The sequence below is a fragment of the Gigantopelta aegis genome, chromosome 10 (genome assembly GCF_016097555.1).
Source record: "Gigantopelta aegis isolate Gae_Host chromosome 10, Gae_host_genome, whole genome shotgun sequence".
Lineage (NCBI taxonomy): Eukaryota > Metazoa > Mollusca > Gastropoda > Neomphalida > Peltospiridae > Gigantopelta > Gigantopelta aegis.
In genome coordinates, this window is record NC_054708.1 from 33,892,862 (window position 1) to 33,906,005 (window position 13,144).

The window sequence follows — 13,144 nt, forward strand, 5'->3', positions numbered from 1 at the left end:
AAAACATTGTGCCAATTAATTTTATGTTTACTTTTAACATTTACTAATTAATTAGATGCAGTGCAATAAATTTTTTGTCCGCAGCACACAGTGAAATGTTTGGCAGTCCAAACAAACATTCCTATTCGTAAAATGACTGGATTTTCAAAAATTGTTTTTGAGTTTGTGCACCCAAGAAACAACTTATTTTCTGATTTGTGAATCTCTGTTACAGCTACAAGTTATGGTATCAGTATCTGCGGCTCCGGAGAAGGCAGGTTCGGGGCAGGTGTGTGACAGACCCAGCATACGAGGATGTAAACAGTGCATTTGAGAGATCATTGGTGTTCATGCACAAGGTACGTTGTTTTTTCTTACCAGCCTCGGTGGCGTCGTGGTAGGCCATCAGTCTACAGGCTGGTAGGTACTGGTTTCGGATCCCAGTCGAGGCATGGGATTTTTAATCCAGATACTGATTCCAAACCCTGAGTGAGTGCTCTGCAAGGCTCAATGGGTAGGTGTAAACCACTTGCACCGACCAGTGTTCCATAACTGGTTCAACAAAGGTCATGGTTTGTGCTATCCTGCCTGTGGGAAGTGCAAATAAAAGATCCCTTGCTGCTAATCGGAAAGAGTGGCCCATGTAGTGATGACAGCAGGTTTCCTCTCAAAATCTGTGTGTTCTGACGCCATATAACTGTAAATAAAATGTGTTGAGTGCGTCGTTAAATAAAATATTCCTTTCTTTCTTTGTTTCTTCTTACACATCCATTACTGGGAACATCATTATTTTTCATAACAAACTAATAACACACATACATGTAATAACAATTTAAACACAGGGCTAGCTCTGGGTGAGCAGAACAATTTGCCATATTATCTATTAAAACTTTAAAAATTGCAAAACCCCAGTTATTTTGTAACAAAATATTAATTATTACATGAAATTATTTTGCCAAATTAAGATAAAATTTGCCAGTTGTTTTTGAAATTCACAATTGGCGAATTTGGCACGTGTCAAAGCTAGCCCTGGAAGACATGCAACTGACTGCTTCTATAACCAGGTTTACACTCGTACCATTCAATTAAAACAAAATTGCTCTGTGATGTTTAGGTTACTCTAAAACTGTTTTCTCTGTGATACATAACAAGCGTTTGGGCTGTAACTAGGTTTTAGTTGTAAAAGGTGTTTAAATTTATTTTAAACCTGTTTTCGAGGATATGTAAGAAATAGTATACCACATTTGTGTCCGTTAGATTCCATTTATCTTGCAACTCGTTTAAAAACGTATCCAGCTTGCTTTTGTTCTTTAGATGTGTTTTTAAAATAACTTGTAATATAAATGGTATCTAACGGCCAATCCTGTAATATTCCTGTATCATGTATTCCTGTAATATTCCTGTATCATGTATTCCTGTAATATTCCTGTATCGTGTATCACTCGTTGTGTTTAAGCACTCATGTGATATTATCTGGTTAATACCATAATGTCTAATTATACTTCATATTAAGAAATCTTTGATTCTTTTTTAATAATTAACATTTTTGAAGAAAAAACCCATATTTAAACCAAAAGTTATTTTATTTTAGGAATATGATGTAAGATTTATTTTATTGATTCTATTAAAAGATTTGGCAAAAGGGTTTTGATACTATAATGACATAAATATATATATATATATATATATATATATATATATACTATTATTACAAATTTAAATTAATTTATTATTTTTTAAATTTATTATTCCCAGACCATTGGATGGTGTCAGTGTTGGGGTGCCCTGGTTTACCACCTTGCAGTATATTTTACATGTACATATCAATTTTAGTATAGACAAAATTAAATGAATAGTTACAAATTTGGTTTTGATATATGATTTACAGTACATATTCTCAATGATAGACATCACCAAGAAAGTTGAAGTTAAAATTAAAGTTAAAATTTAAAAAATGATGCCTTTGGATCAAACTAAATTATCTGTAATGTATTTCGTACATAGCTTCACGACATTGCACAATTTTTAAGTATATGCCATTTAAGACTGTTATGCATTTATAAATCCCCTGAAGAAGAAAATTCTTACATGTATTAAACAAACCTGCTAATATGTATAAAAAATAATTAATAAATATGAATGTTGTACATCATTGGTCTTTATATTTTGCAAAGTTACAAGCGTGTGTAAGTTAATGATTTTATCATTCATGTTAAATGTTAACAAGTTCTGAATGGAATACATTTGAGATAAGTCAGAAATAGTCGGATTACTTTCTATGAAATTAATTTTACACTGAATAATATTTTTTTAATGTAATGATTTGTTATTTTCTATAGTCAACTCTTAAGTTATTGTATGTTTCTCAGTTTCTCAAATTTTTAAAAATATGTTTCTCAGTTTTGTGATCATGTTTGTTTGACTTGTTGATAGATGCGAGGTTTGGGATTTAGCTCAGTTGGTTAAGTGCTCGCTTGAGGTGCTTGTGTCGCAGGATTGAACCACCTCGGTGGATCCATTCAACTGATTGGATTTTTTCTTGTTCCATCCAGTGCACCACAACTGGTCAAAGGCTGTGGTATGTGCTTTCCTGTATGTGGGGAAAGTGTATATTAAAGATCCCTTGCTGCATTACAAAAAAAGTAGCAGGTTTCCGCTGATGACTGTCAGACTTACCAAATTGTTTGACATCCAATAGTGATGATTGATTAATCAATGTTAAACAAAATAAACTTTAAACAAACTTTTTTGTTGACAGATGCCTAGGATTTGGATTGACTACTGCCAGCTGTTGATTGATCAGGGGAAAATAACTCGCACCAGGAGGACGTTCGACCGAGCGTTAAGAGCACTGCCAATCACACAACACAACAGGATCTGGCCGCTGTACCTCAAGTTTGTCCGCATGTACGAGATTCCAGAAACCGCTGTCAGGGTGTATCGGAGGCATCTAAAGGTTAGATATCTACTGGCTCACACATACAGGGTTCATAGTGCTTTGAATTGGAGTGGTCAGGATGAAAAACCCTTGAATTGGTCAAAACCCATAACAAATTCTTGAATTTGAGAAAGTCATCTTGGGAAGTGCTTGAATTGCACATTTCTGCTGATAAATATTAAAATTTACCTTTGTCAAGTTTATTTTCTTGTAATTTCAAAATTTGTTAACTGGTATTACTGACAATTTTTACTAATAAGTTATTGACATTTGATCACAAATATAGAAAATTATAGAATACGTTGTTATGAATACTGATGAAAATATATGAGACTAGTGTTACCGGTGGAATACGGTGAATGCAAAAGCCCTTGAAACTTGTAATTCTTATGGTGAAAGTGCTTAAAAAGTGCTTGAATTTTGCCTTCCAAATTGTGTATCAACCTTGACATATCAAGTGATGGGGCAGGAGGAGAATTACCCCCTCTCAAAAATAAAATGAACATTCAGCCAAATATGTTAACACTTTTCATTTCAAATTCATGCAAAACTGATGACAAAACGTCACCTTCCAATGGGTTCAGAAAATGTTTTGTTCCATTGAAACAATCCTCCATATGCCTACAGTCTACCTTGGTCAACTAAGCATAGATCAAAGTAATAGTCTGCATGTAGGTACAGATTTAAAATGCTAATCTGAGCAAGCTATTTTTAAAACATGTCTATGATGGGCACACGTTCTGGTGACAGCTAGCGGGAACAGGGCCTGTGCTTATAAAACGTTTAGACTCCAGACTCAGTCTCTAATGATGTCACATGAATACAGTTTGTATGGCGTTGTCATGATATTAGTGTCTCAGACTCTATTAGAGTCTCAAGTCTAAGACTCTAAATGTTTTATAAGCACCAGACCAGGACACGCACCAGATTAAGTGTGTATTGGAAGGGAGCTTAATTTACTGTTTACTATATGGGGATCTAGCAGCTGCCCTCCTGCCCCCCCCCCCCCCCCCCCTCCAATAGGTGTGACCATGTGAGTGATATAAGACTTGGATTAATTTCTGTTGGTCACCTACCATAGATTAACCATGTTGTCTCTAGTACTGTATTTTTTATCAATTGCAGAAGGAATTCACCATTTGTTATTGTATGTTCTTTAGTTCTTGGTCTAGTTAACACTTGGGTGATGTCTTTGTTTATCAGCTGCAGAAGGAAAACGCTGAAGAATACATAGAATACCTCAAATCCATTGATTGGTTGGACGAGGCTGCCTTGAAACTGACTGACATCATCAACGATGAAACGTTTGTATCCAGGGATGGCAAATCAAAACACCAGGTATAAAACACTTGAATGTTTCATAAAGTTTAAAGTTTGTTTCTTGTTTTACAACACCACTAGAACACATTGTTTTATTAATCATTGTCTATTGGATGTCAAACTTTTGATCACTATTCTGACAAATAGTCTTAGAGAGGAAACCTGCTACATTTTTCCATGAGTAGCAAGAGATCTTTTATATGCACCATCCCACAGACAGGATAGCACATACCATGGCCTTTGATATACCAGTCGTAGTGCACAAGCTTAAATGAGAAATAGCACAATGACTCTACCAATGGGGATTGATCCCAAACCAAACCGCGCATCAGGTGAGGGATTTACCACTGGGCTATGTCCCGCCCCATTGAATTTTTATTTCGTGACACTGTTTGTCCTACATGTAAGTTTGCTGTCAAAATAAGATGATTCTGACTTAACAGAGCATTTTTAAATGATTAAAATTGCATATTAAATACATTTTTGTATTTAAGATATCAGTGTTTTTACAGTTCATGTGAACATTCGGTCATCCCAATGTTTGTAGTAGCTTAAATTTTATTTCACTTTCCAATTTATGAATATATTTTGTATATACAAAATTTACTTGGAGGTAAATATTGGGCTACTTCAAACATTAGGATTACCAAAATCATATTGTCCATACAGACACTGATTCTCTCTTAAAAATGTACTTAATACATTAATAGTTAATCATTTAACAGGTTCTATTTGTCTCGAAAACATCTTACAATGGCAGAAAACGATGGATATTCTCATTACTCAGGTGTATACTAGAAATCAAACAACAGTAGAGATATAGCTTAAAAACACTAACATTGGTTGAATTGGGGGGGGGGGGGTGGGGGGGTTGGGCATTTTATTCATATTTACAAAATAGACTTAACTGCAACATTTGACAACAAAATTTCACTAGCCGTCGGGCATGGCAATAGTAGTTATATACTAGGGCAACATTGAATATCACTAGCCATGGGAGTGGGGCTACCATAATCTAGAACCCTTGATTAAGAGAAGCCTTACCCCTTCCCATAGAACTGTGCACCGATTGTGGCCTGGATTTGTCTTGGGATATAGACCCAGCACCTGCTAATCTTATTAGTCCCCTGTCTGTCTCTCTGTCTGTCTGTCTGTCTGTCCTGCATACGTTTTTCCCCAAAAAAAATTCCACAGTGCCTCAAGATATTGTTCTGACATTTTGTAGGTAGCTTTAATATATAGTATTAGAGATCAAGTTTTACTTTTATGGCAATTTACCCATTTTTGTTAGTTATGGCGTTTTGAATTCAGAAGATATGAACATTTGTTTTTCGGACTTTGTTTTGCAATGCCTCAAGATATTGACAGTGTTCTCGCTGCTTCTTTTAAGCGGGGAGCCCCGCCTCGCTATTCCATTTTGCCGCCCTCCTTTCACGTTCCATGCCCTCCTTTATTTTTGAGCGCCCTCCTTTATTTTTGAGCGCCCCTCTTTATTTTCCAGCACCTATCTCCGCTATTTTCAAATGCACTTTTTTCCACACAAAAAACAACGATCAGTCTGCACACTGGACATCAAAGGAAACAAGCCGCGTTGTGTACGAAAAAGCAATTGACGAAACATTTACAACAGTTACCGTAACGTAATTTAACAGTATTTTTAACAGCCTCTATTTTGTCCAATATCTGTATCCATTTGTATGTTTGATAGACACAATAAAAGTTATATTTTATGTAAGCAATAAAAACATTTTATTTTTTACGGATTCGGCAATCTCTGATTGAAAAAACCCCTCTTATTTGGCACCAAATTTGTCACGTGATCAGAACGGTCATTCTGTCTTTTGTTTCCACTAACTATCGTTTGATATTTTGTCGTCAGTTGCAGATATAATTGGTTGAAACTGATGATTTTTACTTTCTGTTATTCTGTTTATTCAGCAGTTCTTTATAAATATTGTAAACTTTTAATTTTGAGGGGATATGAACGCTTATAAAAACAACGGAAGTGGTAGTGTTTATCATTAAAATCATTTATCTTGAGTGCCAAATAATATATACACCGCCTTTACAAAAATGAAACTACTTTTTATCAGCTGGCGATAATATTTTATCACAGCGATCGATTCATTCGATGAAGATGGAAATAACAAAAATGTATCTGACATTAGCAGATCACTTTACAAACATCTTTATTGTTTTTCGTATATCTTGAAATCTTTATTAAAAATAATAATATTAAAACTTTGATCGGTCCAGCAAAACCGGAACTGCCCGTGAATGTCAGACCGATATCATCTTCGGTTCAATTAAAAGACGAGTTTTTTTTATAAACCCCTTTGCACTTTTTTTGTAGGCAAAATAAGGAGTATGTCTTTTCTCAAAGTCTACCAACACACAACAATATGATAACCCAAACTACTCCCCCCCCCCCCCCCCCTTTTTTTTTTTTTTTTTTTTGAAGGGTGTGGTGCCGACTGGCCGGCCTCCTTTAATTTTCACCCAGCGAGTACACTGAGCTGAAATTTTGTATGTCACTTTATCATGTATTATTAAATATCTAGTTTGGCGATTTATCCATTTTTTTACACATAGTTATGGCCCTTGAACTTGAGATACGAAATACATTTTGGCCCGGTAGGGGACATGTATTCCTCTAGCAGTACTGTCAAAATGCTTTTTTAAACTAGATTATTTAACCACTCCACCACTGAATCAGTGATTTATCATTATATATATATATATATATATATATATATATATTATACTCTAATTTGTTTTAGTTGTGGAATGAACTGTGTGATCTGATTGCTAAAAACCCTGACAAGGTGAGCACCCCGAAGATCGAGCCCATCATCCGACAGGGTTTGAAGAGATACTCCGACCAGATTGGTGTGCTCTGGAACTCTATGGCTGACTACTATATCAGAGGAGGACATTTCGAAAGGGTAAACTCGTCATGCCTATTGTTATTTTACCTTCATTGAAGTCTAAAAACGAGATTTGGTTATTACAACATCAACTTTTGTGTTTAGCTTCATTTGTCACAAGTACTAGATTAGTGAAACTTGGTTTACAGTTGCATCTTGTATTTTTGTCTCAATGCATGTTAAATTTTAAAAAATTAAATTATGTGGTTTATGAGTTTTAAAAATTATTATTATTTTAATAAAGAACTACTAGTCTAAGAGTAATCATAAATGTAACAGGTGAAGCAAGGTGTACTTCAGTGGTAGAACGCTCGCCTGAGGTGTGGTACGTCACAGGATCAGTCACCCTCAGTGGATTCTAGGTTTCCCCTATCATAACCAGTACCCCATGATGGTATGTACTGTCCTGTTTATATCAAAGTGTTGTTTTTCAGTAGGAGTTGCAGGTTCCCCACCATCTCTCTCTCTCTCTCTCTCTCTCTCTCTCTGTTGGTGGACCCATTGGGCTATTTTTCATTCCAGCCAGTGCACCACAATTGGTATATCAAAGGCAGTGGTATGTAGTACCCTGTCTGGGATGGTGCATATAAAAGAACCCTTGCTGCTAATCGAAAAGAGTAGCCCATGAAGTAGCGACATTTGTGTGGTCCTTAACCATATGCCTGATGCCATATAACCGTAAATAAAATGTGTTGAGTGCGTCTTTAAATAAAACATTTCATTCATTCTTTTTTTTTCATTATAACAGGCGAGGGATATCTACGAGGAAGCTATTGACACTGTGATCACTGTGAGGGATTTCACTCAGGTGTTTGATGCGTATGCACAGTTTGAGAAGAGTATGATTGCCGCCAAGATGGAAACCATGGAAGAAACGGGAGCCTCTGAGGAAGGTACCCATATGTCTGAAGATTTATCCTTGCAGTCGAATGATAGTGGGAAAGTGTATATAAAACAACATGTTATTGTGGAAGGAATAGCCAATGCGGCAGAAATAGGTTTCTTCTCCCACTGTTTTGTCCAAGTGTCACAAATACCATGCTTTAATACCAACAGACCAGGATGGGGCCTAGCCCAGTGCTAAAGTGCTTGTTTGACGCACGGTCGGTTTGGGATCAATCCCCAACTGTGGACTCATTGGACTATTTCTCGTTCCAGCCAGTGCACCAGGACTGGTATTGCAAAGGCCATGGTATGTGCTATCCTGACTGTGGGATGGTGCTTATAAAAGATCCCTCGTTACTAATGGAAAAATGTAGTGGGTTTCTTCTCTAAGACTATATGTCGAAATGACCAAATGTTTGACATCCAAGATGATTAATAAATCAATGTGCTCTAGTGGTGTCGTTAAACAAAAGAAACTTTAATACCAACAGACCATGATTAAACAATGTGCTGAGGTTCTGAAGCTGCCAGGGTTCCATTCCTTTAACTAGAATTCCTCCTCTTTAACATCCTTTAACAAGACCATTGTTAAAGATTTATTAAATTATAGCACTTAAATCTGTTTATGGATGGCTTTCATGTTTTATACATTTTAACTAAGTGATGATCCTTAAACTGCACCCATTACTCCTGAATCCCACCCCAACCCTGTGTTCATAATAGTTTTAATGTGCATAACCTGTAATACTAAACTCTGGTTCTACAATATTTCCACTGACAAAAAGACTACCTGAAAAGCATGTCAGTTTTCCATTGTTTCCATTTCAGATGATCTTGACCTTGAACTGCGGTTAGCTATACTGGAATCTTTGATGGATAGACGACCTTTGCTTTTGAACAGGTAAGTTGTTCTGCATTATTGTCTCTCAAGATACAACTGCTTTTAATGTTAAAATGATAAGTAGTATAAGTAATATAACGAGTAGTGCATATATGTTTTCTGATAAATATCTTTTGCTAGTCATTTTTTTTATCAGTTTTTCTCTTTCTGTTGTAAAGCCCTTCTGTCCCGAGTCAGGCCACTGATCTTATCAGAGACCGGACTCGTGATGGGCGTGTTTGAAACCTCTGTGGTATATGAGCACGTTAAACCAGTTACCTACCTATGTGTTATAAAATGTTTTTACAGTAACAACAATGCTTTCTCAGAATAATTGTAAATTACTATACAGTAAAGTACTCTTATAACGAACTGGAAGGGACTATGACAGATAGTTCGTTATAGCAGTAGTTTGTTGTACACATTTTCATAAGTTGGTTATTACTGTATAGTGAGATAAAACAGGATTTTATGATCAGTTTGTTCTATGCAGTTGTTCATTCTAAGCATGTTCATTATAAGTGTACTTTAGTGTAATTTTATCTTTGATTCTGGTGTCTGCATAGGGTTCATTATTAAGCACCAGTGTAAAATCAGCATGTTTTGGTGTGTCCATCCAGCAGTTATATACTATAGCATTGTGGTGGTTTTGGATAAGTTCAATCCAGTCTTTTTATTACTCCTGTATGACACACTGACACAGATGCTGCTGTTCACTTGACGACTTCTTTCCTGTTGTTTATTTGATGACTTCTTCTTTGTGTGTTGTAATTACAGTGTCCTGTTGAGGCAGAATCCACACAATGTCCATGAATGGCACAAACGTGTCAAGTTGTACGAGGGAAAACCTACAGAAGTAAGTCGGAATAGATTTCTTGGAACCTTGACCAGTTACTCATTTTATCTAAACAGATTGGGCCGAATTTACGAAGCCTGTTTTACTTGAACACTGATATTTAAGCATTATAAATGTATAGTAGTTACATGTGTAAGTAAAACAGGTTTTGTAAAAAAATATATTTTAAAATTCCCAAAACAGGTTTTGTAAATTCTGCCCAATGTGTTGGCTTTGTTTGTTGTTTTAGTTTGTTTGTTTTGGGGTTTTTTTGGGAGGGGGGGTGAGGGGCATGCCAAATACCATGGGTGGGAATTCTCCTCAGATCAGCTGTTTTCCTGTCATGGAACATTGCGTTTCCTCACATGTCCTCCAAAATGTGTCCGATGGCACAGATTTTAACCTAGGATTTCAAGAATTTCCGGGATCCCTCTAGATTTCCTCTTTTTTACAGTTCACCAGTTCCCACCCTTGAAATACTGATTCTTTATTAGTGTGTATGAGGAAAAAGCTTTAAAAAAGTGGTTTCTAGTATTGAAGACAGGGAGAAGCTTGCAAACAGTGACATTATTATTGGACAATGGAGGAACCTGATAAATCATAGTAGTTAAGGTCTGTCAGTGGTGTTACGGGATGAGTGTAAAACAACTGACAATTCTAAAACTATGTGGAGAAATATGACAAATAATCACTTACCTGAAATTGAGTATGAGAGTGACAGGTGCCGATTTAAATTAAACTTTGTTAAATAAAATTTAATAGCGAGTTATCTTGACCATTCAATAATTTAAATTACATATTTTAATAAAAATTAACAGTGAGTTATCGTGACCTTTATAATTTAAATTTATTTATTCAATTGGGGTGTTCCTGAATTGACCACATAACGGTTGGCACCACAGTTACATGTATTATTTTATGCTTAGTGGCTAATTGTCTCTCAGTGCATACTTGGTTTAATGAACATTGCCTCCCAACCTCACTCCCTCCTGGTGATAAATTCTGGAATATTCCGTAGGTATTTCATCTTTTTATACATCATTATACTTGTTTTCTACTCCTTTTTTTTTTGTAATTTTAAAACCTATTTCATGTTTTTGTTTAGATCATCAATACATACACAACTGCTGTCCAGACGGTGAACCCGAAACAGGCCTCGGGTAAACCTCACACACTGTGGGTGGAGTTCGCCAAGTTTTATGAAAATGCGGACCAAATTGAAGATGTATGTATTTTTTTATAAAATAATATAAAGCTTAGCAGAGTATACTACATGTAGATTATGACTGACTGGTATAGTAACTTGATTATAATTAAGGTAGGTTTTTCATTCTTAATAAAATAATACAACACTTAGCTGAGTATACTACTTGTAGATTATATAGACTGGTATAGTAACTTGATTATAATTAAGGTAGGTTTTTCATTCTTAATAAAAATAATACAACACTAAGCTAAGTCTACTACTTGTAGATTATATAGACTGGTATAGTAACTTGGTTATGATTTATGTAGGTGGTGGTGTTTTTTTGCTCACTGGTAGAGTACTCACCCGAGGTACATGTACAGTTGGTCATGGGATCAATTCTTGAGGATGGACCCAATAGATTATTTATTTTTCCATTCAGCACTCCATGTCTGATATGTGCTTTTCAAACTCTGACTCGGTAAATACAGTAATTCAGGAAATACTGTAAATATTGTAATTCAGGAAATACTGTAATTCAGGAAGTACTATGAATACTTTAATTCAGGAAATACTGTAAATACTGTAATTCAGGAAGTACTATGAATACTGTAATTCAGTAAATACTGTAATTCAGTAAATACTGTAATTCAGTAAATACTGCAAATACTGTAATTCAGTAAATACTGTAAATACTGTAATTCAGTAAATACTGTAAATACTGTAATTCAGTAAATACTGTAATTCTGTAAATACTGTAATTCAGTAAATACTGTAAATACTGTAATTTAGTAAATACTGTAAATTCAGTAAATACTGTAAATACCGTAGTTCAGTAAATACTGTAATTCAGTAAATACTGTAATACTGTAATTCTGTAAATACTGTAATTCAATAAATACTGTAAATACTGTAATTCAGTAAATACTGTAAATACTGTAATTCAGTAAATACTGTAATTCAGTAAATACTGTAATACTGTAGTTCAGTAAATACTGTAATTCAGTAAATACTGTAAATACTGTAATTCAGTAAATACTGTAATTCAGTAAATACAGTAAATACTGTAATTCAGTAAATACTGTAGTTCAGTAAATACTGTAATTCAGTAAATACTGTAATTCTGTAAATACTGTAATTCAATAAATACTGTAAATCCTGTAATTCAGTAAATACTGTAATTCAGTAAATACTGTAATTCAGTAAATACTGTAAATACTGTAATTCAGTAAATACTGTAAATACTGTAATTCAGTAAATACTGTAATTCAGTAAACACAGTAAATACTGTAATTCAGTAAATACTGTAAATACTGTAATTCAGTAAATACTGTAATTCAGTAAATACTGTAAATACTGTAATTCAATCAATACTGTAAATCCTGTAATTCAATAAATAATGTAAATACTGTAATTCAGGAAATACTGTAAATACATTAATTCAAGAAATTAATAAGAACAGGATATTTGAATATATCGCATTTATAAATATAAAACTTTAATGAAAAAAGAAAAACAGTACATAAACTTGTTATGAAATACTTGCATTCGTGTTTACCGAGATTGATAGTGCTTTCCCAAGCACTAATAACAAATAGATTAAAATATGTTAAAAACATATCACTCATATTACAAACAGATTAAAATACAGTATATTAAAAATGTCATTCTCGGTCACTTATATATCCTTAATTCTCATTAACAAGTCCTGCCAAATGCCAACCACGCGTAAGACTTTTATTGTTCTTTGTGACCGAATCAATAGCCAACACAATTCTTGGAGCGTGTACTGGTTTAATAACACTGATCCTTAAGTCGATCTTGGATGAGTGTTCTGTTTCAAAACTGGCAGACGCCTTCTCAGCATACCAATTAGTAAATTGTTATTTCATCAATTAAAAACAAAATTATCGCTAAAGAAGACGCAATTAGCTAGCCAAGCCAAGTTGTTGAGAAAGTATTACCTGGAAGTACACGGAAGTACTTGGATCTTAATCTTCCTTTATTTGGTCAGTAACATGTTGTCGCAAGTCATAGATGGACTACTTGCGATAATTTCATGTTGCGATATTATCTGGGGTAGCTGACTCGCAATAATTTAATGTTGCATTAACTTCCTGAATTACAGTATATGGAGAATACTACATGAGTAGCCATTAGATACAACTTATCTTACAAGTTGTATTAAAATGTA

The 13,144-nt window shown here is 34.7% G+C and overlaps 1 protein-coding gene across 1 annotated transcript in view; it reads left to right on the plus strand.

The window, feature by feature from the left end:
• The window catches only part of LOC121384436 (pre-mRNA-splicing factor SYF1-like), a 38,811-nt gene that overhangs the window by 3,617 nt on the left and 22,050 nt on the right, over positions 1 to 13,144 (plus strand). The window contains exons 3-10 of the mRNA XM_041514832.1: positions 215 to 338; positions 2,738 to 2,935; positions 4,121 to 4,255; positions 7,018 to 7,182; positions 7,913 to 8,057; positions 8,878 to 8,950; positions 9,707 to 9,785; positions 10,870 to 10,989. Of these exons, the coding sequence (XP_041370766.1) occupies positions 215 to 338; positions 2,738 to 2,935; positions 4,121 to 4,255; positions 7,018 to 7,182; positions 7,913 to 8,057; positions 8,878 to 8,950; positions 9,707 to 9,785; positions 10,870 to 10,989 (1,039 nt within the window). The remainder of the gene's footprint in view (positions 1 to 214; positions 339 to 2,737; positions 2,936 to 4,120; positions 4,256 to 7,017; positions 7,183 to 7,912; positions 8,058 to 8,877; positions 8,951 to 9,706; positions 9,786 to 10,869; positions 10,990 to 13,144) is intronic.